Here is a 25665-nt window from a genome sequence, read left to right as displayed (position 1 = left end):
TTGGACAAGAAGAGAATAGAAGCTTTCAAAATGTGGTGCTACAGAAGAATGCTGAAGATAAGGTGGGTAGATCACGTAACTAATGAGGAGGTATTGAATAGGATTGGGGAGAAGAGAAGTTTGTGGCACAACTTGACTAGAAGAAGGGATCGGTTGGTAGGACATGTTTTGAGGCATCAAGGGATCACATATTTAGCATTGGAGGGCACCGTGGAGGGCAAAAATCGTAGAGGGAGACCAAGAGATGAATACACTAAGCAGATTCAGAAGGATGTAGGCTGCAGTAGGTACTGGGAGATGAAGAAGCTTGCACAGGATAGAGTAGCATGGAGAGCTGCATCAAACCAGTCTCAGGGCTGAAGACCACAACAACAACAAATGGAAGGCAAGGGGCATTCCATCAGAACCCATAAGTGGTGCAAAAGTAACACCTCTTAGCAAAGTTGTATGTATGCATATGGGTAACCATTAATAATACAAGTTACACCTCATGGTGAAATTTTATTTATATCTTTGCGTAACCTAAAGTAGTTATGAGCCAAGCAAATTATTTTATTCATTGCATTTCTGTGCCTGACACATGTTGCATCTGGGAGAGTTTTGGCCAGAAATTTTATTCAGACATGTTTTGTCTTAGATATTTATTATGATTTTTCTTTGTCCAGTCACTTCATTTTTCTTTACTGAGAGTTTATGCATCAGCTTCCCTTTCATAAGCATTGATTTGTTCTGTGGAATACACTCATCAGCTCTTGAACTAGAAGACAGGTACCTAGAAGTGTGCAGCATATTGTTTCAGACTGACAGAACAGACATGCCATGGTATGCTCTCCATGGTATCCACGAGGCATCAAAATTCTCATCTTCATTGGGTGGTCCTCAAACCATCAGTCTCATGTGATCTGGGAGTAATAGGATGGAGCATTTCTTTGTAAAAGGGGTATGTTGCCAACAAGAAGCTGTAGGTGAACAAATAGATGCAAGTGATTGGATAGTACATTCCTGTATTGGTCACCATTGAAAAATGATGACAGACATATTAAGGCTCTATTTATCCTATGTGATCATCTCCCATGGAACATAATCTCAATAACTTGCTTTAATGGTGCTCTGTCGCCAAGCATGAAACATCACCTTTTTGTTTTTGATATACTCATATCTTGTCACGAACACATACCATGACTCAGTAACTCATGTAACCACTTTCTACCTTTCAGGAATGTAATGCTAGTATTCCTATAACCAGGTTAATTTCTGTGGTCTTTGAGATTTGATGGCAAAGAAACTTATTTTTGTACCCCACAGAAAGCATGTGGTTCTTGTTGGCATTGCTGGTCACTGGTTATTATTCTCGAGCACTGTAGCCTATGTGCATGCTATTAAAATTCGCGATGGTTGGCAGTGACTTGAGTCACTGTGGAGTCAATGATCACAGCAGTTAACTCATGTTGCAACAGCTTTAATGAAAGAAGGGTCCCTGTATTACACCTTTGATAGTGGTCCATGAAAAACACATTGCCTGCATGTAACCCATGGACCATGCACCCTTCATCTGCCTTCAGCCAAATGTATTGATATTGTGCACCTTTTCTGTCTTGCACCTTACTGTCATGCTCACTGCCAGTACAAGCTACGAAGACATCCCAGTCACATGTTGTTACAAACTTTTCTGTTCACCTTGGTAATATTAGGGCCCTTACCTCCTGTACAACAATTATCTCCAGTTTAAACAAACATGACTGAATTATCATTTTTATTATTCTGCTCTTGGTAATGGTAAAGTGAAGGTAAACTAATGTCACATATATAAATTTCAAATTAATATTCATGAATAAATTCCTTGTGTCAGCACGTCTTTGTTACAGGTTTTATTTGATGGGGTTTGATATGACAAAGACAGATTATGATGGACGAACACCTTTACACTTAGCTGCAGCTGAGGGCCACCTGGAGTGTGTTAAGTTTCTTTTGGAAGTATGTAAAGTGCCTCATAATCCAAGTGACAGGTACAACTATTTCTGGTTTGTTTAATCATGTATTTTACTTTTATGTGAAGATATCCTTGAAATATTTTTCTTAGATACTTCTCCTTCATTGTAATGTGGATATTTACTGACATATTTGTTCTAAAGATAGCTTAATTCCACATCTACATCTGCACACATACTTTGGAAACTTCCTGTTCTAATTGTGTATAGAAGAATGACAACTTAAGTGCCTCTGTGCATGCAGCAATTAGTTTAATCTTGTTTTCCGTGTGCCTACAGGAGTGAAAAGTAGGGGCTGAAGAATATATCTTAATTCTTCAGTTGATAGTGGTTCTTGAAACTTTGTAAATAGACTTTCAAGGAATAATTGGTATCATTATTCGAGTGTCAGTCACTTATTGTTTTTCAGCTTTCCCATGTTTCCCTCCTTAGAAGAATGGGCTGCCCTTCTTTCTGTATGTTGTCTATACTCTTGTTAGTCCTAGTTGATGTGGGGCCCACACACTTGAGCAGTAATCTAAGACTAGATGTGCAAACTATCTGTAAGTGGTCTCCGCTGTAGATTGACTATATTTCCAGTATTCTATCAATGATCCAAAGTCTTCCTCATGACTTACCTTTGTCAAAGTGTATATGATATTCCCACTTTATACCCCTACAAACTGTTACAAAAAGTTGAGTTGACTGGTTCAAACAGTGACTCATTGATATTATGGTCATAAGATATTACTTTTCTTCATTTTATGAAACACACAATTTTACATTTCTGTTCATTTACAGCAAGTGTCAATCTTTGCACCACTTTGAAATTTTATCAAGATCTGACTCGATATTTGTCCCTGTTTTCTTCGTACAGTACTTCATTGTGCGTAACTGCATTATTTCCAATAGTCAGCCAAGTCATTAGTATGTGACATGGACAGCAAGAGTCATAGCAAAATTCCCTGAGGCATGCCTAATGTTACTTGTACTTCTGTCAATGATTCTCAATCTAATCACAAATTTTTTTGATCCACAGATGCTCATACTGATGTTAATAACATTTTTATGTAGTACTGACTTGTACTGTATACACTTTAACCATGGTGCATGGCTTTCAGGATGTAATACAAAAAAGCATAAGTTGGGTATTGCATCACTAATGTTTTCAGAATTATTTTTGGTGTTTGGCATGAAAGAGGTCATTCTGTTCAAAATAACTAATTATTTATGAGCTGAGTACATGTTCCTAGGATTCTACAGTAGAGTGAGTGTTGTGTTGGCAGAAGAGCCAACACTGTGTTACTAGAGGAGGCTGAAATGCATGCGTTTTAGCTCACGCAGGCTGGCGTGAGGAGGGAAGAACTATACTGACGTGAGGTCTGGAACATGACAAGGAATTAGAATTCAGAAAGCAGACGTAATTAGTTTGATACTTAACTTTAATCCATTAATGATGAATGTCGCTCTTGACGGTACATGATTCACAATATTATCAGTTCAGAATACATTCTTGAAGAATATGGTGCCTTGCTAGGTTGTAGCAAATGACGTAGCTGAAGACTATGCTAAACTGTCGTCTCTGCAAATGAGAGCGTATGTAAACAGTGAACCGTCACTAGCGAAGTTGGCTGTCCAACTGGGGTGAGTGCTAGGGAGCCTCTCTAGACCTGCCATGTAGCGGTGCTCGGTCTGCAATCACTGATAGTGGCGACACACGGGTCCGATGTATACTAACGGACCGCAGCCAATTTAAAGGCTACCACCTAGCAAGTGTGGTGTCTGGCGGTGACACCACAGTGAGAATGTTACATGCCATTATCTATGCCAATGATTACTTTTGCGTAGTCAGTCACACACCCAGGGAGTGTGATTGGGACCATTATGTTATGCCCATCAGTTGACATAAGAGGGTTACACATGGCTATGCCACCCAGTATGACAGTGGGTAGAATCACTAGAGCATCACCTGGATGTGCACTATACCCAGGCAAAATGTTTGATAGTGGGTTGCCCAATTAGACAAGTTCAAGCGGGGCCACACAGTGGGTCTGCAGGAGGCTGGTGGTCCTATCTTCATATTGTACACCATACTGGTTGTAAGGACACCAACACTCCCTGTTGTTGGCGGAAATGGATACAGGAAGGCATGCATGTCTGACTTGTAGGTTCTGAATGTCTGATATACACCACAAGGAAGGAGGACTGCAACATCCTGTATTTGCTAGTACCATTAGCAGGTGGCTGCATGTCACAGATCTCACTGTATGCTGACCACTATGATACATCATGTCTGACTCACCTAATGTTGGCACTGACATGCACAAGACCCTGCAGACTGGCAGCCAGTCATCTTTAGTGAAGAGTCCTGCTTCTGCCTTAGCGTTGATGACCACTGGGTTTGTATCTGGAGGTACAGTGCACAGTGTCACAAAGAGCGGTTTGTGGTCTCACATCACATGTCCTGTCAGCCTGGTGTGATGGTGTGAGAAGTGATAACCTATGGTTCCTGTTCGCTGTTAGCATTCCTAACAGGTTGCATGGCAGCAGGAGTGTACCTGGAAGAGGTCCTGCAACCAGTGCCTTTGCCATTCATGAACACCCACACCCATACCCTATTTGAACAGGACAACACTCATCCACATACCGGTGCCAACTTCAGAATGTGCCTAGCAGCTGTGTATACTCTGCCATTGCCAGATACATGCTCTGATCTCCCTCTGATCAAGGATGTGTGGGATGTCATGGAGTGTGCCACTAGGACTCTGGCTCCAACCACCAGTCTGCAGGAGCTGCATGCTGAACTGCAAGCAGTATGGGATGGACAATCACAGGGCTACATCTGAGACCTTTACATTTCTATGCCACCATGTCTGGATGCTTGTATTCACAATCACGGGGACCTGACACCGTACTAATAAGTACAATTTGTGTCTGTGTAGCACAGTAAATGTTGCTTCTTCAAAGTTGAAAGTGCCCACTAACATTGATCACAATCCACTTTGTCCCTCTGAGTGCTACTCTTTCATGACTATCAGTTTATGCCATTCATTTTTGTAGAGCAGCAAGAAATAAAATGGGTCATTATTCTGTACCTTTTTTAGTAAAGGCACATTTGAGAATGGAGTTTGGAATTTCTGTTTTCAGTTTGCTACCCTCAATTTCTGTTCTTATATCATCTGGGTTTTGTGATACATCTTTCAGCAGAATTTTGGCATGGAGATATTGGAGGCTTCACACATTGCTCTATTGACAGCCAAACAGGTTTCACTCAGAACCACTCTATCTTTAGCCCTATGATTTGTTTTATACTGATTACGCAGTAGTCACTGTACCTTTAGAAGTTTTTTTTACAGTGACTGTATACCATTCAGGGTCCCTCCCATCATGAACTGTTATACTACATTGATGCATGGTCAACTATTCTTTTAGATTTCAGCCACTGTTTCTGTGCCTGCTTTGGCCCAGATGTAAATGATTTCTTTTTTAGGTATGACTTGTTTGCCTCTTTATGTACCTTACTGAACTTTTATATAATGGAAGGAAACATTCCACGTGGGAAAAATTATATATAAAAACAAAGATGAGGTGACTTACCGAACAAAAGCGCTGGCAGGTCGATAGACACACAAACAAACACAAACATACACACAAAATTCAAGCTTTCGCAACAAACTGTTGCCTCATCAGGAAAGAGGGATTTTTTTGCGGAGGGAATGTAAATAAAACTTAATGGGGTCATTGTGGGGGTGTTGTGAGGGTGACATGGTATTAGAAGGTGGAAAGTGTAACATGAGGTGAAATGAAAATGAAAATAAAAATATATGGGGAGGGATAAAGGTGAACCGGAAAGAAGCAGGAGATCTGGAATGAAAAAAGGCGAAAAGGTGTTGGTTACAGCTGGGCTATGTTGGACTTGGGTTGGTAGACAACGATGTGCATAAAGGTTAGGTGGTTGTGTTGCCGCCAAAACACGTTAAAGGACGCAGAAATTCGGGAAAATTTCGAAAAAACTGCGTGTAGTATATTAAAAGGAGTGGTATTGTGGTGGCAGATTATGAAAATGAGACTAACAATTGTCTGACGAAGAAATAATCGCGTTAAAACCTGTGGGAAGCGGCTAAAAATGATCAGTGGTGTGGGAAAAACGGAAATGGAAATAAAGCGAAAGTTATTAGAACTGGCCGAAATGGTTGTTTAAAAGGTGAAAGGAGCTGTTTGTGAACTAGAAACGGTGGATATTATAGCGGCGGTAGTGCTGAAAGCGGCAAAAAATTTTTTTTTTTTTTTTTTTTTTTTTGGTTATGGTTTGGAAGTGGGTTACGTATTATTGAGTATATATATAGGCGGGATAAAATACACTCCTGGAAATTGAAATAAGAATACCGTGAATTCATTGTCCCAGGAAGGGGAAACTTTATTGATACATTCCTGGGGTCAGATACATCACATGATCACACTGACAGAACCACAGGCACATAGACACAGGCAACAGAGCATGCACAATGTCGGCACTAGTACAGTGTATATCCACCTTTCGCAGCAATGCAGGCTGCTATTCTCCCATGGAGACGATCGTAGAGATGCTGGATGTAGTCCTGTGGAACGGCTTGCCATGCCATTTCCACTTGGCGCCTCAGTTGGACCAGCGTTCGTGCTGGACGTGCAGACCGCGTGAGACGACGCTTCATCCAGTCCCAAACATGCTCAATGGGGGACAGATCCGGAGATCTTGCTGGCCAGGGTAGTTGACGTACACCTTCTAGAGCACGTTGGGTGGCACGGGATACATGCGGACGTGCATTGTTCTGTTGGAACAGCAAGTTCCCTTGCCGGTCTAGGAATGGTAGAACGATGGGTTCGATGACGGTTTGGATGTACCGTGCACTATTCAGTGTCCCCTCGACGATCACCAGTGGTGTACGGCCAGTGTAGGAGATCGCTCCCCACACCATGATGCCGGGTGTTGGCCCTGTGTGCCTCGGTCATATGCAGTCCTGATTGTGGCGCTCACCTGCACGGCGCCAAACACGCATACGACCATCATTGGCACCAAGGCAGAAGCGACTCTCATCGCTGAAGACGACACGTCTCCATTCGTCCCTCCATACACGCCTGTCGCGACACCACTGGAGGCGGGCTGCACGATGTTGGGGCGTGAGCGGAAGACGGCCTAACGGTGTGCGGGACCGTAGCCCAGCTTCATGGAGACGGTTGCGAATGGTCCTCGCCGATACCCCAGGAGCAACAGTGTCCCTAATTTGCTGGGAAGTGGCGGTGCGGTCCCCTACGGCACTGCGTAGGATCCTACGGTCTTGGCGTGCATCCGTGCGTCGCTGCGGTCCGGTCCCAGGTCGACGGGCACGTGCACCTTCCGCCGACCACTGGCGACAACATCGATGTACTGTGGAGACCTCACGCCCCATGTGTTGAGCAATTCGGCGGTACGTCCACCCGGCCTCCCGCATGCCCACTATACGCCCTCGCTCAAAGTCCGTCAACTGCACATACGGTTCACGTCCACGCTGTCGCGGCATGCTACCAGTGTTAAAGACTGCGATGGAGCTCCGTATGCCACGGCAAACTGGCTGACACTGACGGCGGCGGTGCACAAATGCTGCGCAGCTAGCGCCATTCGACGGCCAACACCGCGGTTCCTGGTGTGTCCGCTGTGCCGTGCGTGTGATCATTGCTTGTACAGCCCTCTCGCAGTGTCCGGAGCCAGTATGGTTGGTCTGACACACCGGTGTCAATGTGTTCTTTTTTCCATTTCCAGGAGTGTAGTATAGCAGATTACGGTAAAAAGGAGAAGGTGAATACAAAGTGAAACTACTGGCAAAAACAGAAAGAGGAAAATAAGACGACAGAAAAGATTTCGAAATGCAACAGTGACAATAACAAACGTAATTGTTGGATTCAAATTAATGATATCAATATAATGGAAGGAAACATTCCACGTGGGAAAAATTATATATAAAAACAAAGATGAGGTGACTTACCGAACAAAAGCGCTGGCAGGTCGATAGACACACAAACAAACACAAACATACACACAAAATTCAAGCTTTCGCAACAAACTGTTGCCTCATCAGGAAAGAGGGATTTTTTTGCGGAGGGAATGTAAATAAAACTTAATGGGGTCATTGTGGGGGTGTTGTGAGGGTGACATGGTATTAGAAGGTGGAAAGTGTAACATGAGGTGAAATGAAAATGAAAATAAAAATATATGGGGAGGGATAAAGGTGAACCGGAAAGAAACAGGAGATCTGGAATGAAAAAAGGCGAAAAGGTGTTGGTTACAGCTGGGCTATGTTGGACTTGGGTTGGTAGACAACGATGTGCATAAAGGTTAGGTGGTTGTGTTGCCGCCAAAACACGTTAAAGGACGCAGAAATTCGGGAAAATTTCGAAAAAACTGCGTGTAGTATATTAAAAGGAGTGGTATTGTGGTGGCAGATTATGAAAATGAGACTAACAATTGTCTGACGAAGAAATAATCGCGTTAAAACCTGTGGGAAGCGGCTAAAAATGATCAGTGGTGTGGGAAAAACGGAAATGGAAATAAAGCGAAAGTTATTAGAACTGGCCGAAATGGTTGTTTAAAAGGTGAAAGGAGCTGTTTGTGAACTAGAAACGGTGGATATTATAGCGGCGGTAGTGCTGAAAGTGGCAAAAAATTTTTTTTTTGGTTATGGTTTGGAAGTGGGTTACGTATTATTGAGTATATATATAGGCGGGATAAAATAGTATAGCAGATTACGGTAAAAAGGAGAAGGTGAATACAAAGTGAAACTACTGGCAAAAACAGAAAGAGGAAAATAAGACGACAGAAAAGATTTCGAAATGCAACAGTGACAATAACAAACGTAATTGTTGGATTCAAATTAATGATATCAATATAATGGAAGGAAACATTCCACGTGGGAAAAATTATATATAAAAACAAAGATGAGGTGACTTACCGAACAAAAGCACTGGCAGGTCGATAGACACACAAACAAACACAAACATACACACAAAATTCAAGCTTTCGCAACAAACTGTTGCCTCATCAGGAAAGAGGGATTTTTTTGCGGAGGGAATGTAAATAAAACTTAATGGGGTCATTGTGGGGGTGTTTTGAGGGTGACATGGTATTAGAAGGTGGAAAGTGTAACATGAGGTGAAATGAAAATGAAAATAAAAATATATGGGGAGGGATAAAGGTGAACCGGAAAGAAACAGGAGATCTGGAATGAAAAAAGGCGAAAAGGTGTTGGTTACAGCTGGGCTATGTTGGACTTGGGTTGGTAGACAACGATGTGCATAAAGGTTAGGTGGTTGTGTTGCCGCCAAAACACGTTAAAGGACGCAGAAATTCGGGAAAATTTCGAAAAAACTGCGTGTAGTATATTAAAAGGAGTGGTATTGTGGTGGCAGATTGTGAAAATGAGACTAACAATTGTCTGACGAAGAAATAATCGCGTTAAAACCTGTGGGAAGCGGCTAAAAATGATCAGTGGTGTGGGAAAAACGGAAATGGAAATAAAGCGAAAGTTATTAGAACTGGCCGAAATGGTTGTTTAAAAGGTGAAAGGAGCTGTTTGTGAACTAGAAACGGTGGATATTATAGCGGCGGTAGTGCTGAAAGCGGCAAAAAAAATTTTTTTTTTTTTTTTTTTGGTTATGGTTTGGAAGTGGGTTACGTATTATTGAGTATATATATAGGCGGGATAAAATAGTATAGCAGATTACGGTAAAAAGGAGAAGGTGAATACAAAGTGAAACTACTGGCAAAAACCGAAAGAGGAAAATAAGACGACAGAAAAGATTTCGAAATGCAACAGTGACAATAACAAACGTAATTGTTGGATTCAAATTAATGATATCAATATAATGGAAGGAAACATTCCACGTGGGAAAAATTATATATAAAAACAAAGATGAGGTGACTTACCGAACAAAAGCGCTGGCAGGTCGATAGACACACAAACAAACACAAACATACACACAAAATTCAAGCTTTCGCAACAAACTGTTGCCTCATCAGGAAAGAGGGATTTTTTTGCGGAGGGAATGTAAATAAAACTTAATGGGGTCATTGTGGGGGTGTTTTGAGGGTGACATGGTATTAGAAGGTGGAAAGTGTAACATGAGGTGAAATGAAAATGAAAATAAAAATATATGGGGAGGGATAAAGGTGAACCGGAAAGAAACAGGAGATCTGGAATGAAAAAAGGCGAAAAGGTGTTGGTTACAGCTGGGCTATGTTGGACTTGGGTTGGTAGACAACGATGTGCATAAAGGTTAGGTGGTTGTGTTGCCGCCAAAACACGTTAAAGGACGCAGAAATTCGGGAAAATTTCGAAAAAACTGCGTGTAGTATATTAAAAGGAGTGGTATTGTGGTGGCAGATTGTGAAAATGAGACTAACAATTGTCTGACGAAGAAATAATCGCGTTAAAACCTGTGGGAAGCGGCTAAAAATGATCAGTGGTGTGGGAAAAACGGAAATGGAAATAAAGCGAAAGTTATTAGAACTGGCCGAAATGGTTGTTTAAAAGGTGAAAGGAGCTGTTTGTGAACTAGAAACGGTGGATATTATAGCGGCGGTAGTGCTGAAAGCGGCAAAAAAAATTTTTTTTTTTTTTTTTTTGGTTATGGTTTGGAAGTGGGTTACGTATTATTGAGTATATATATAGGCGGGATAAAATAGTATAGCAGATTACGGTAAAAAGGAGAAGGTGAATACAAAGTGAAACTACTGGCAAAAACCGAAAGAGGAAAATAAGACGACAGAAAAGATTTCGAAATGCAACAGTGACAATAACAAACGTAATTGTTGGATTCAAATTAATGATATCAATATAATGGAAGGAAACATTCCACGTGGGAAAAATTATATATAAAAACAAAGATGAGGTGACTTACCGAACAAAAGCGCTGGCAGGTCGATAGACACACAAACAAACACAAACATACACACAAAATTCAAGCTTTCGCAACAAACTGTTGCCTCATCAGGAAAGAGGGATTTTTTTGCGGAGGGAATGTAAATAAAACTTAATGGGGTCATTGTGGGGGTGTTTTGAGGGTGACATGGTATTAGAAGGTGGAAAGTGTAACATGAGGTGAAATGAAAATGAAAATAAAAATATATGGGGAGGGATAAAGGTGAACCGGAAAGAAACAGGAGATCTGGAATGAAAAAAGGCGAAAAGGTGTTGGTTACAGCTGGGCTATGTTGGACTTGGGTTGGTAGACAACGATGTGCATAAAGGTTAGGTGGTTGTGTTGCCGCCAAAACACGTTAAAGGAAGCAGAAATTCGGGAAAATTTCGAAAAAACTGCGTGTAGTATATTAAAAGGAGTGGTATTGTGGTGGCAGATTATGAAAATGAGACTAACAATTGTCTGACGAAGAAATAATCGCGTTAAAACCTGTGGGAAGCGGCTAAAAATGATCAGTGGTGTGGGAAAAACGGAAATGGAAATAAAGCGAAAGTTATTAGAACTAGCCGAAATGGTTGTTTAAAAGGTGAAAGGAGCTGTTTGTGAACTAGAAACGGTGGATATTATAGCGGCGGTAGTGCTGAAAGCGGCAAAAAATTTTTTTTTTTTTTTTTTTTTGGTTATGGTTTGCAAGTGGGTTACGTATTATTGAGTATATATATAGGCGGGATAAAATAGTATAGCAGATTACGGTAAAAAGGAGAAGGTGATTACAAAGTGAAACTACTGGCAAAAACAGAAAGAGGAAAATAAGACGACAGAAAAGATTTCGAAATGCAACAGTGACAATAACAAACGTAATTGTTGGATTCAAATTAATGATATCAATATAATGGAAGGAAACATTCCACGTGGGAAAAATTATATATAAAAACAAAGATGAGGTGACTTACCGAACAAAAGCGCTGGCAGGTCGATAGACACACAAACAAACACAAACATACACACAAAATTCAAGCTTTCGCAACAAACTGTTGCCTCATCAGGAAAGAGGGATTTTTTTGCGGAGGGAATGTAAATAAAACTTAATGGGATCATTGTGGGGGTGTTGTGAGGGTGACATGGTATTAGAAGGTGGAAAGTGTAACATGAGGTGAAATGAAAATGAAAATAAAAATATATGGGGAGGGATAAAGGTGAACCGGAAAGAAACAGGAGATCTGGAATGAAAAAAGGCGAAAAGGTGTTGGTTACAGCTGGGCTATGTTGGACTTGGGTTGGTAGACAACGATGTGCATAAAGGTTAGGTGGTTGTGTTGCCGCCAAAACACGTTAAAGGACGCAGAAATTCGGGAAAATTTCGAAAAAACTGCGTGTAGTATATTAAAAGGAGTGGTATTGTGGTGGCAGATTATGAAAATGAGACTAACAATTGTCTGACGAAGAAATAATCGCGTTAAAACCTGTGGGAAGCGGCTAAAAATGATCAGTGGTGTGGGAAAAACGGAAATGGAAATAAAGCGAAAGTTATTAGAACTGGCCGAAATGGTTGTTTAAAAGGTGAAAGGAGCTGTTTGTGAACTAGAAACGGTGGATATTATAGCGGCGGTAGTGCTGAAAGCGGCAAAAAATTTTTTTTTTGGTTATGGTTTGGACGTGGGTTACGTATTATTGAGTATATATATAGGCGGGATAAAATAGTATAGCAGATTACGGTAAAAAGGAGAAGGTGAATACAAAGTGAAACTACTGGCAAAAACAGAAAGAGGAAAATAAGACAACAGAAAAGATTTCGAAATGCAACAGTGACAATAACAAACGTAATTGTTGGATTCAAATTAATGATATCAATATAATGGAAGGAAACATTCCACGTGGGAAAAATTATATATAAAAACAAAGATGAGGTGACTTACCGAACAAAAGCGCTGGCAGGTCGATAGACACACAAACAAACACAAACATACACACAAAATTCAAGCTTTCGCAACAAACTGTTGCCTCATCAGGAAAGAGGGATTTTTTTGCGGAGGGAATGTAAATAAAACTTAATGGGGTCATTGTGGGGGTGTTTTGAGGGTGACATGGTATTAGAAGGTGGAAAGTGTAACATGAGGTGAAATGAAAATGAAAATAAAAATATATGGGGAGGGATAAAGGTGAACCGGAAAGAAACAGGAGATCTGGAATGAAAAAAGGCGAAAAGGTGTTGGTTACAGCTGGGCTATGTTGGACTTGGGTTGGTAGACAACGATGTGCATAAAGGTTAGGTGGTTGTGTTGCCGCCAAAACACGTTAAAGGACGCAGAAATTCGGGAAAATTTCGAAAAAACTGCGTGTAGTATATTAAAAGGAGTGGTATTGTGGTGGCAGATTATGAAAATGAGACTAACAATTGTCTGACGAAGAAATAATCGCGTTAAAACCTGTGGGAAGCGGCTAAAAATGATCAGTGGTGTGGGAAAAACGGAAATGGAAATAAAGCGAAAGTTATTAGAACTGGCCGAAATGGTTGTTTAAAAGGTGAAAGGAGCTGTTTGTGAACTAGAAACGGTGGATATTATAGCGGCGGTAGTGCTGAAAGCGGCAAAAAAAATTTTTTTTTTTTTTTTTTGGTTATGGTTTGGAAGTGGGTTACGTATTATTGAGTATATATATAGGCGGGATAAAATAGTATAGCAGATTACGGTAAAAAGGAGAAGGTGAATACAAAGTGAAACTTCTGGCAAAAACAGAAAGAGGAAATTAAGACGACAGAAAAGATTTCGAAATGCAACAGTGACAATAACAAACGTAATTGTTGGATTCAAATTAATGATATCAATATAATGGAAGGAAACATTCCACGTGGGAAAAATTATATATAAAAACAAAGATGAGGTGACTTACCGAACAAAAGCGCTGGCAGGTCGATAGACACACAAACAAACACAAACATACACACAAAATTCAAGCTTTCGCAACAAACTGTTGCCTCATCAGGAAAGAGGGATTTTTTTGCGGAGGGAATGTAAATAAAACTTAATGGGGTCATTGTGGGGGTGTTTTGAGGGTGACATTGTATTAGAAGGTGGAAAGTGTAACATGAGGTGAAATGAAAATGAAAATAAAAATATATGGGGAGGGATAAAGGTGAACCGGAAAGAAACAGGTTACAGCTGGGCTATGTTGGACTTGGGTTGGTAGACAACGATGTGCATAAAGGTTAGGTGGTTGTGTTGCCGCCAAAACACGTTAAAGGACGCAGAAATTCGGGAAAATTTCGAAAAAACTGCGTGTAGTATATTAAAAGGAGTGGTATTGTGGTGGCAGATTATGAAAATGAGACTAACAATTGTCTGACGAAGAAATAATCGCGTTAAAACCTGTGGGAAGCGGCTAAAAATGATCAGTGGTGTGGGAAAAACGGAAATGGAAATAAAGCGAAAGTTATTAGAACTGGCCGAAATGGTTGTTTAAAAGGTGAAAGGAGCTGTTTGTGAACTAGAAACGGTGGATATTATAGCGGCGGTAGTGCTGAAAGCGGCAAAAAAATTTTTTTTTTTTTTTTTGGTTATGGTTTGGAAGTGGGTTACGTATTATTGAGTATATATATAGGCGGGATAAAATAGTATAGCAGATTACGGTAAAAAGGAGAAGGTGAATACAAAGTGAAACTACTGGCAAAAACAGAAAGAGGAAAATAAGACGACAGAAAAGATTTCGAAATGCAACAGTGACAATAACAAACGTAATTGTTGGATTCAAATTAATGATATCAATATAATGGAAGGAAACATTCCACGTGGGAAAAATTATATATAAAAACAAAGATGAGGTGACTTACCGAACAAAAGCGCTGGCAGGTCGATAGACACACAAACAAACACAAACATACACACAAAATTCAAGCTTTCGCAACAAACTGTTGCCTCATCAGGAAAGAGGGAACTCTTTCCTCTTTCCTGATGAGGCAACAGTTTGTTGCGAAAGCTTGAATTTTGTGTGTATGTTTGTGTTTGTTTGTGTGTCTATCGACCTGCCAGCGCTTTTGTTCGGTAAGTCACCTCATCTTTGTTTTTACTGAACTTTTAAATATTCCTAGTCATTTTAGATACCATTTGTACTTTAGTAACCATTGTTGCTACAACCACTCGTCTTCACTGATACTGGTTTCAATTTGAACATTCCGAAAGAGATCTGGCCTATTTGTTGCCATTACATCTAACATGTTTCCATAATGAGTGGGTTTGTAAACTATTTGTGCTAAGTAGGATTCAGAGAAACCATTTAGTATTATTTTGTAGGATGCCTTATCATGTCTAACACTTTTGCATGATTTAAGTATCATCCAACAATGGTATTGAGAACATGTGTGTTAGTGAGCTGACATTATTTTCCAATTTTTCAGTTGTGTCTGGGGACCTGCCTGTTGGTAGCTATAAGGATGTAAATGTAAGTTTATGGTCATCCATGATACTGAGTATTGCTCAAACAATCTCACCCACTGCTTCAATTATTATCCAAGTGTAGTTGATTTTCCTGTCTACTCTGACTAAAACACCATCCCCATATACCATGAACTTATCCTATGCAAATACTGTTGGATTAATCTTGCTGTTATCAACTTCAGTTTTTAGGTGGTTTTTTGTACCTTATTGTATGACCTCCACTCCATTTTAGGACTGCTTCAAACTCTGGGACTATGCTGCAAATGCTTTGCCAGCTGATCACTAGAAGCTTAGTCATTTCATCCAGAGGAATCAAATCACAGCCTAGGTTTTTGCACAATCCTTGAAGTCTCTGGATGAAGTTTTCTACTCAGATCAGAACCAGAGTTCCTGGATCAGTTGTGGGAGCCAATGCTGTAGAGTATGAGTTTTGTTGAAACTCTGTGAGCAAGGTTGCTCTTCTCAACCTTCTCTGCCAGTTGCTGGAATGATCCAAGTATGATCTGAGACCTAAGACAACAGGCATTGTCCATTTCAACTTTTGCAACAATCTGCAAGTGATTACACCTTGTTCCCTCAGTGGTGCGAGAATTCCCTCTTCAGTATATGAATGAATCCTCCAGACATACACAAAGTGATATGTCGCATCCCTTCTTGACATTTCCCTAAGGGGTACTATCATTCACCATCTGTCACATAAATTCCAAGATTGATTTTATTCCTGGTGTCTAAGTGACACCAGTGCAGCAAATGTGGTAGCAGCTTGAACTAACAGCTGTAAACAACATATGGCCATTTGATCAGTCAGTTGTGAGCAGACAGTTTTAAGTAGTTTCTGTCCAACCAGTGTGTGTCAACATTGTTGCCACATATCACAATGGAGTGCTGAACTGAAAATGTCTAAATCAAGTGTTAAAGATATTCTCCACATTGTTTTGAAGAAAAGAAAAAAAAAATTGCAAAGTTTGTCCTCTGCACATTTGGCTCTTGGACAAAAACAACAATGCCTAAATGCCTGCCAAGAACTTGACTGAAATGAAAGATACAGACAGTTCTTTTCTGGAAAAAACCATCACAGGTGATGAAACATGGTATTGATAATATAAACCTGCCACAAAATGATGTGCAGAATGGGTCCATGAGAGTTCAATAAGACCTAAGCAGGTACGAATGTCACATGTGAGTTGAATAAAATTCCAAAGAAGGACTTTTCTGACAATTTCACATGGTTGTGTCAACATTATATGCATTGTACTCAAGTGGAGACTATGTAGAACACCTGGAGCATAAACAAATCACCATCTTAACTTTTTTCTATGTTTTATAAATCTTGTCTTGAAAATTTTTAGACTGGCAGGATAAAAATGTAACAAATATGCTACAGTCAACTGAGCATTCATAGAATGACATTATGTTCTGTTATTGGATACTTTTAAAAAGTACCTTACGAGAAATATTCTGTCCTGGTGCATGAACGTAACAGACTATGGGTAATATATGAAATGTCATATGAAAATCGTAGAGGGAGACCAAGAGATGAATACACTAAGCAGATTCAGAAGGATGTAGGTTGCAGTAGGTACTGGGAGATGAAAAAGCTTGCACAGGATAGAGTAGCATGGAGAGCTGCATCAAACCAGTCTCAGGACTGAAGACCACAACAACAACATGAAATGTCAATGCAGATGTAAAAGTTTCTGAGAGACTTTATATTGATTACCAGCTGTAGAAAACAGCACAAATTTCTTCAGTGTCAATACAAATGTAATAGACTTAAAATACTGTATGCTCATAACTAAAATTCCAAATTCAAAATTCTATAGAAAGAGAACCACTGCTCAGAACGGCATCAAATTTTAGCAGCATATTAGTGATGTAGGGAGAAACATCATAAGACAAATAAGAACATAACAAAAATTTTACCAATAGACAGTGTTGCAAGCATCTTAATGTAAATGGGGTCAGTCACAGATGACACAGAATTGCAATACAACAGCTGTGGTTTGAGTTGCACATTACATCATCTGTACTCTTCAATGCACATGACTGCACAAGTTCAGCAGGCAACAGTTGTGCCACTGTTAGTTAAGCCTATCCACTGTGGCAATATTGTACCACATTGGATGGGAAAAAATAGCTTTTAATTGTCCTGAAGCTGCAAACCACACAAGAATCAAAATGACACCAGATTCTAATTGTCCTGGGGCCAAATACTGAATAAAAAGCAAAATGACATTGGGGTTCTAATTGTCATGAGACTGGCACAAGACATGTTCAATATGTTTTCCAGCTTCCAAAGTAAGCTGAAATTGAGGAACAGCATGTTCCACAACAGATCAGAGTGTCACAGGGATCATGTTCAGAAAATGTTGCGCAGTGCGTGCTTTCAGTTCAGCTACAGTCATAATTAGGGCACTGAACATGACATCTTTCATATAACCCTAGGCCAGAAGTCACAAAGATTAAGAGCAGGTGATCAGGATGGCCAGACTGTAGTGAAGTGATGACTGATAATTCTGCCATTTCCAGAATCCCTCTGCAGCTGCTGCTTCACTGGCTGTGCAATGCGTGGAGGAGTGCCATCTCCCATAAAAATGATCCCACCCACAGATCCAAACTGCTGAAGGGTTGAAATCGCATTGGTGTGCAAAAAACTTGCACATTGTTTACCAGTGACAGTTCAGTTAACAGAACCTGCAGGACTCATCCCCTTAAAAAAATACACCCCTACGGTAAATAATACCATCAACCCACACCACACAGTCACCTTTGCAGAATGAAGTGGTACTGGTCAATGTGCATGAAGATTTTCTGTTGCCTGTATTCTGCAGTTCTGCATGTTGATTTGTCCTTGGAGATTAAAATGGACTTCATCTGAGCACTCAGCATTCCATGGCCATTTATTGTCCACTTCCATGTGAGCAATATATTCCAGAGCAAATGTTTGTACTGCTGGCAAGTCAACAGGAAGCAACTCCTTCCTAAACATGGATGATTATTTGCAGACAGTGGTGTAGGATGTTTCATAGGATTTTATGCACTGTGGTTGCAGACATGTCCAATGGTCAAATTCTGATGCAGTGCATGTTTCACACCACTTCTCAACACCTCCTGAAACATTGTGGCCACATCTTTGACAGACTTTGGATCAACTGTTCTTCTCCTTTTGCAACACTGCACGTCAAAAGAACCTGTCTTTTTGAATTTTGTAATCATTTTCTCAAAACCCTTAGCAGACATTGGATCAATGTCTTTTTTCATACCCTTGAATGTCAGTGACTTCTGCAGAGGTACTGTTGCACAATGATCATTCTTATAAAAGAGCTGTGCCAGTACCATGTGATCCTTCACAGAGATGGTCATATTGGTCATCTTGGACACACTGAGAAACAGCTGTGTGCTGCATGTCTGTTGGTGTGCATATTATAACACTTACAGCACCATTTAGTGGCCAAATTTTCCTTTTTTTCTTTTCTTTATTTTCCCCATGATGTTACATCAAAAATATGCTGTTCAAATTTGATGTTATTCTGAGCAGTGGTTCTCTTTCAACAGCTTTCTGAAACTGGAAATTTAATTATGGACACCCACTATAAGGGCAGAGAGAACTTAGCAAAATATAAAGGAATAAGTGGGTGAAAAATGTTGATGAAAATACATTGATCAGCCAGAACATTATGACCACCTACCCAACAGCCAATATGTCCACTTTAAGCACAGATAACAGCAGTGATGCATCATAGTATGGAAGCAATGAGGCCTTGGTAGGTCTCTGCAGGGAGTTGCTACCACACCTGCACACACAGGTCATCTAATTCTTGTAAATTCCAGGGAGGGGAGCGAAGAGATTTGATGCCACGTTCAACCACATCCCAGATGTGTTCAATCAGGTTCAGATCTGGCAAGCTGGGGGGGGGGGGGGGGGCAGCATATCAATTGAAACTCACCTCTGTGTTCCTTGAGCCATTCTGTCACATTCCTGGCCTTGCGACAAAGTGCATTATCTTGTTGAAAATGGCCACTGCTTTTGGGTAACACAATCATCATGAAGAGGTGTACATGGTCCGCAACCTGTGTGCAGTACTCCTTGGTCATTACAGTGTCTTGCACAAGCTCCACTTGACCCATATATGCCCATGTGAATGTTCTCCAGAGCATAATGGAGTCGTCACCAGCTTTTCTTCATCCTGCAGCACAAGTGTCAATGAGCTGTTCCCCTGGAAGACAACGGATTCATCCAGATTCATCAGACCATGCAACACCCTGCCACTGTGCTGATGTCCAGTGTTGATGGTCACTTGCCGATTTCAGTTGTAGTTGCCGATGTCATGGTGTTAACATTGGCACATGCGTGGGTTGTTGGCTACAGAGACTCATCATTAGAAGTGTTCAGTGCTCTGTTTGCTCAGACACACTTGTATCTGCCCAGCATTAGTCTGACATCAGTTCCATGACAGTTCACTAACTGTCCTGTTTTACCAGTCTGCTCAACCTACGATGTCTGACATCTGTAATGAGTGGTGGCTAGGCCCAATCCCACGATGTCTGGAAATGGTTTCATCTTGGTTTTACCACTTGTTCAAGACGCTCACCACAGCACTTCCTGAAGACCCAACGTCATGCAGTTTCCAAAAAGCTCATGCTGAGCCTCCAGGCCACCGCAATTTGCCCTCGGTCAAATGCAGATACTACACATAGACAGTACACTCACTGACACTGCATGCACTTTGCTTGTGTCTGACTAGCAGTCATTCCTCATCAATTGCCGCTGCTACCACTTGGATAGGTTTATATCAATAGTAGAATGGTGGTCATAATGTTCTGGCTGATTGGTGTATATAATATCAGTACTGCTTTTGTGTAAATCCAGAAAATTAAAAAAAAGTATAATTTTTCTTATACCTGGGAAAGAAAAAGTATGAAAAAACAGCAACTTGAATTGATGCTTCTCTCTTGTTGAGATTAGCTTGGAATTTTAAATGTGCTGCTTCATAGGTCTGTTTTCACTAAAATTGTCACTACAATCTTACACCTTCCAAGTTCTGATTCAATCTTCAGCAAATGTAACTTCCATTGTATTAACTATGAACTGTTCAACAAGAGATATTTATTTGTTCTATATACATATTACCATACAATGAGCTTCATTCTCTATTTACAATAATTATAATATAATTATAATATACAATAAACTTTCAGCTGACTAATAATGACACTATAGTTAAAAATGTTACTATTACTATTGTTAGTACCAGAACCATCACTAGCACTGACATAACTGCTATGTCTCCCAGCATCTATCCCCATCATTATTATTTTCATATGACTATAATGATAATCAAAGAAAATCCTCCAAAATTACTTTGTTAAACTGACTGTTATTAGTTATTTAACAGTTTTTGCATTGAAGGTCTCTCACATGCACCTAGTGACACCCTAGTTCACAGGGAATCACTGCCACCAGCAATGGACCAGCTACATGTTGAATATTGTCAATACAGTCACTCAAATGCCCCAACACTACAAGTTGTTGCAAAGTGCATATTTTTCACTGCAGTTGCGAAATGAAAGTTGCACCACATGTTTGTTTTATCTTACATTACATTAACCAGACAAACTGGAACAATTGAACCACATCCTTTGTCAGTGCTTTGATTATCGATCATCATACTCTTAAATGAGGGACATTGTACCCAAGATCCATACCACCCCTCCTAAAGTGATGTTCCATTGCCCATCCAACCTCCACAACATCCTAGTCCATCCGTTTGCTATTCCCAACCCCAATACCTTGCCACAGGGGTCATAGCCAGGTGCAAGACCTGCCTAAAACACCCACCCACCACTTCCTACTCAAGTCTTGTCACAGGTTTATCCTACCCCATCACAGGCTGGGTTACCTATGACAGCAAACATATCATATACCAGCACTACTGCAATCATTGAAACAAAATTTTATACTGGTATGACTACCAACTAGCTTTCACCAGAATAAATGACCACAGCCAAACTATGGTGAAGAGGTGAGTGAACTACCTTATGCCATGACCTGCAGTTCAACATAACAAGCTTCTCTACAGTGACTGCTTCACAACCCTGAGCCATCTGGATCCTTCCCTCCACCATCAGCTTTTCTGAACTGTGCAGATGGGAATTATCCATACAACACACTCTCCACTCTTGAAATTATTCTGGCCTCAACCTACGATCACCTACTGTTCCCATACCCTCCACCTAACACTTTCTGTCCCCTCTATCCTATCACCTTGTCCCAATCCATGTCTTTGTGATGAAGATAGACAACCATTTATCATGCTTTAAAACTGTTTACTACCAAAGAAAGTGTGATGCCTAACAAAGAATACATAGAGTGACTGTTACGGGGAACGGCAGCTGCAGTACTAGCTGCAGTGGATCATAATCAACATGCAAGTACCTGAGGAATATCTCACCAGTCAGAAATGGCTCACACAAGCATTTCAGTGATTTTAAAACATAACAAATACCATTACTACCATATTTCCAAGCATCAAAAACAAACACCCTGTATAATGTATAGAATAAAAGCAAAGTAGTTTGGTATGGGATGTCACAAAACATGAAACTGAAAAGGTAGACACAAGTATCGTAAGGTACAAATCAAAGATGGGAGTAGAGTAATAGGAAATCCTTAGGAATGGTCATATTTTGTAAGCTGCTCTGGTATTTTGGAGATACTGCAACAAAGCCTTCCTAAAAAAAAACATGTGGCTCCCACAATGAATTACACTGCAGTCCCAGTGATAATGTTTCCCACAACAGAGCCTGAAGCCAGGAAGACAAAACAGAAATGAAAACGGGTGCATAAACAACATACGAATCCCTGTAACAAACATGATACAGGCCAGCAGATGGTTTGGTGTTGTGATATTTGGAACTGGTTCCTTACGAATTTGATGTCTTGAATTCAAATATGGCATTAGTTATTGCCTATGAGCTTCAGTTTCTAAGATATAAATTATAGTGAAATATATGTTACTCTATTTTAAGTTAAATTCACAGACCAAATAAAAAATGATATGGAATTTTATTATTATATTATACAAATAGTATTACATGCAGAAATATAGAGAAAAACTCATCAATGAAGCCAACTAGTCACTGAACACTTTAGGAGCTTCTTTTTTTGTCATATACTTGAATGTATTTTGGAAGTCCGTTTTTAAAGCTCAGCAGTAATCTGCCATTGTTTGCATATCCCATTTTTCATAGTGGTCTTCCATAGTTTTAATATATTGGCAAAATGTTTCATCTTGTTCCTCGATGTTAGTCCATTTTTAAAGCTCAGCAGTAATCTGCCATTGTTTGCATATCCCATTTTTCATAGTGGTCTTCCATAGTTTTAATATCTTGGCAAAATGTTTCATCTTGTTCCACGATGTTATCTCCTAAATTTTCATAAAAAACAATCTAAGTGTCTGTGTAAATAGTGCACCTTAATACTCATGTTCACCCAAGTGATTTTAAACTGTGAAGCATCTAGTTTACCAGTTTAATATGTTTTATGCTCTGCATTAACCCAGAAAATCTTCCACAACTGCAACAAATAAAGCCCAATCTTTTTGTTCACCCTCATTCACCAAATTTACAGCAGCATTTGACAAGCAGTACAGCCATAACAAATCCATGTACATCACAGAAAACAGGGAGTATAACTGTAGCAGCGAAAGGGTTGATTTCACTTTCATGGCAAGTTACCTGACTGTAGTTTTCATATTCCAGTTCTTGTGCAGTATCTCCTCATTATTCTTTTGGTTTCACTACATTTTTAAGCATTTCAGTCCATTACTACGCCTTTCCTTTTCTGGCTGAGACATCTTCAGAGTATCATCAAACATCTTCGGATAAGATTCACTCCTTTCGTTATTGCTAATTTCTTTGTGTCATCCACTTCTTTGTTCATATTTTCTATGTAAGAGACACAAAACAGATGATTTTAGATGTAAAGGCCCTGATTTGGACCCAACAGTGTACAATTTCAATAACAGTGATTCCGATTTCAAAAACATCAATTTTGCTGAGTCATATATTGTATATGAGAGCTTCCAAGTTTTTTTTGCCAAGAAATTGAAAACTGTATGGCTGGGCACCTTTGAATTGATGTCAGTGTAAAATAAAGACGATGACATTGGAAAAGTGTAAACAGAGGTGAAATTCACTGTTTCCTTGTCATAAATCATAAATTTTCTGCTGGTTCATCAGAAAAAATGAAATAAACAGTTATTGGACCAATGATCCATTACTGTCAACTCCAATGTTTGCCCAGATATTCCAAGAAATGGGCACCTTCTGTTAGTAAGAATGTTACACTTTGTTAATAACAATGAGGATCCCAGAGATGACAAAACCTGGAAAATTTGGCGAATTGTGGCTTATCTAAGAAAAGTGTTTCCAAGCTTTGTATCCTTTTAAAAATGTGTGCAGTGATGAAAATTTAGTTCTCTACAAAGGTTGTATCTTCAAGCAGTACATTCTGCCCAAACGCTATATATTTGAGTAATGTTTTTTGTGTTACTTGATAGAGAAACTGGATATAGTCTTGATTTTATTGTTTATGTGAGTACATATCAACATAAAAATGAAACTGATTTTGGTGTAAATGTTGGAATACCTGTAAGTATTGTTCTTACTTTACTCGAATGTTACTGCGGTAAAAGCCATACATTGTATGTCAACGATAGGTGCACTTGCCCAATGTTACTTTCTTATATGTGTGACAGAGTGACTAATGCTTGTGGAACTGTAACAGAAAACAATAAAGGCAGGACTGCTTTATTAAAAGAAACTTAAAACAGGTGAGCTCAGTTTAATGTCAACAGATAAACTTCTCCGCCTCAAGTGGCAGGACAAGCAAACTACACTGCAAAATTGGGGCCATCAACAAAAGAGACATGATGCTCATTTCAGCAGAATGTGTACCAAAAACTATAAAATGGTATAAAATAGTATTTTTTGATTTGGCAGATCAGTCTTTGCTGAACATGCATGTGTTAACCAAGCACCACTATATCTTGCTAATTCCAGGAACAACAGAGAAGTGAAAGTAGATATACTTGTACAAAAGTAATTCATCTTTATGATTGGTTTTTTGTTTCAAAAGGTATCACACTTTGATGTCTTACTAATGTAGCAACTTACATATTTTTGTCTCCTAATAACACACCTTTTTTGAAAATATAAGTATTTCTCTATAAAATTTTTAAAAAAGAAACAATTTAACACCATAATCCTGGATTTTGCATCTTAATTTTATTTCAGTAACAGTGATAAATTGCTACAGCCAGGTATATATATGTACAGTGAAAAGAATAACTGCTAACGGCCTTGCCACAGCGGTCACACTAGTTCCCTTCAGATCACCGAAGTTAAGCACTGTTGGGCTGGGCTAGCACTTGGATGGATGACCATGTGGTCTGCCGAGTTCTGCTGGCAAGCGGGGTGCACCCAGCCCTTGTGAGGCAAACTGAGGAGCTACTCGATTGAGAAGTAGTGGCTCTGGTCTTGGAAACTGACATACGGCTAGGAGAGCAGTGTGCTGACCACATGCTCCTCCATCTCCGCATCCAGTGATACCTATGGGTTGAGGATGACATGGCAGCCGGTTGGTACTATTAGACCTTCATGGCCTGTTCAGGAGGGGTTTTTTTTTTTTTTTTTTTTTTTTTTAGAAAGGATTAACTACTTGGGACAGTTCCTCTACCTTTCCACACATCATATTTTCATGAAGTACTTTTACTCTCTTTACTCTCTGACCTCGCACTGTTTTACATTCTGTTCCATATTTATTTTTCAAGCAAAATGCACTCAGTTTAGTTGAGCTAAGCAGACAAGAATTATTGTCCTCTTGCACCTGTTTATTTCATTTAATGTCAGTTTCCTTTACTTTCTCTCTCCATTCCTTGCTAATATATCCTTTTGTTACATTTCAGTTTCTTACTTGCAGTGTACAGATAAATTCTCACAGAACTTCCTTCCTTCTGCAGATTGTCAAATTTTTTGCTGTTAGATTTTTCATTTCCGTTCTTAAATGGTCAATGTAACTTTTCAGATCACTGCTAGTTTTCTGATTGGTTTCTTTCATCTCTGCTCTCAAACTGTCAATATTGTTTTATAGTCACTACTATTTTTATCCTGCTTTGCAACAATCATCAATAACAACTTAAAATTATAAGTGATACATGTCTCCTTCAACCTTTGACACTCTTCATACACTTTCTGTTTAATGCTAACTCCTTCCGTTATTTCTGAATTACTTTCTTCATTCTTACTATCAGTGTACTAAGTTCTGTTAATAACAT

General features: G+C 39.7%; 1 protein-coding gene across 1 annotated transcript in view; it reads left to right on the top strand.

Moving 5' to 3' along the window:
- The window catches only part of LOC126446720 (glutaminase kidney isoform, mitochondrial-like), a 205042-nt gene that overhangs the window by 162409 nt on the left and 16968 nt on the right, over window positions 1-25665 (top strand). The window contains exon 11 of the mRNA XM_050090989.1: window positions 1866-2006. Coding sequence (XP_049946946.1) covers window positions 1866-2006 — 141 coding nt within the window. The remainder of the gene's footprint in view (window positions 1-1865; window positions 2007-25665) is intronic.

The sequence above is a fragment of the Schistocerca serialis genome, chromosome 1, assembly GCF_023864345.2.
Source record: "Schistocerca serialis cubense isolate TAMUIC-IGC-003099 chromosome 1, iqSchSeri2.2, whole genome shotgun sequence".
NCBI lineage: Eukaryota > Metazoa > Arthropoda > Insecta > Orthoptera > Acrididae > Schistocerca > Schistocerca serialis.
This window is presented reverse-complemented; position numbering and strand designations above follow the sequence as displayed.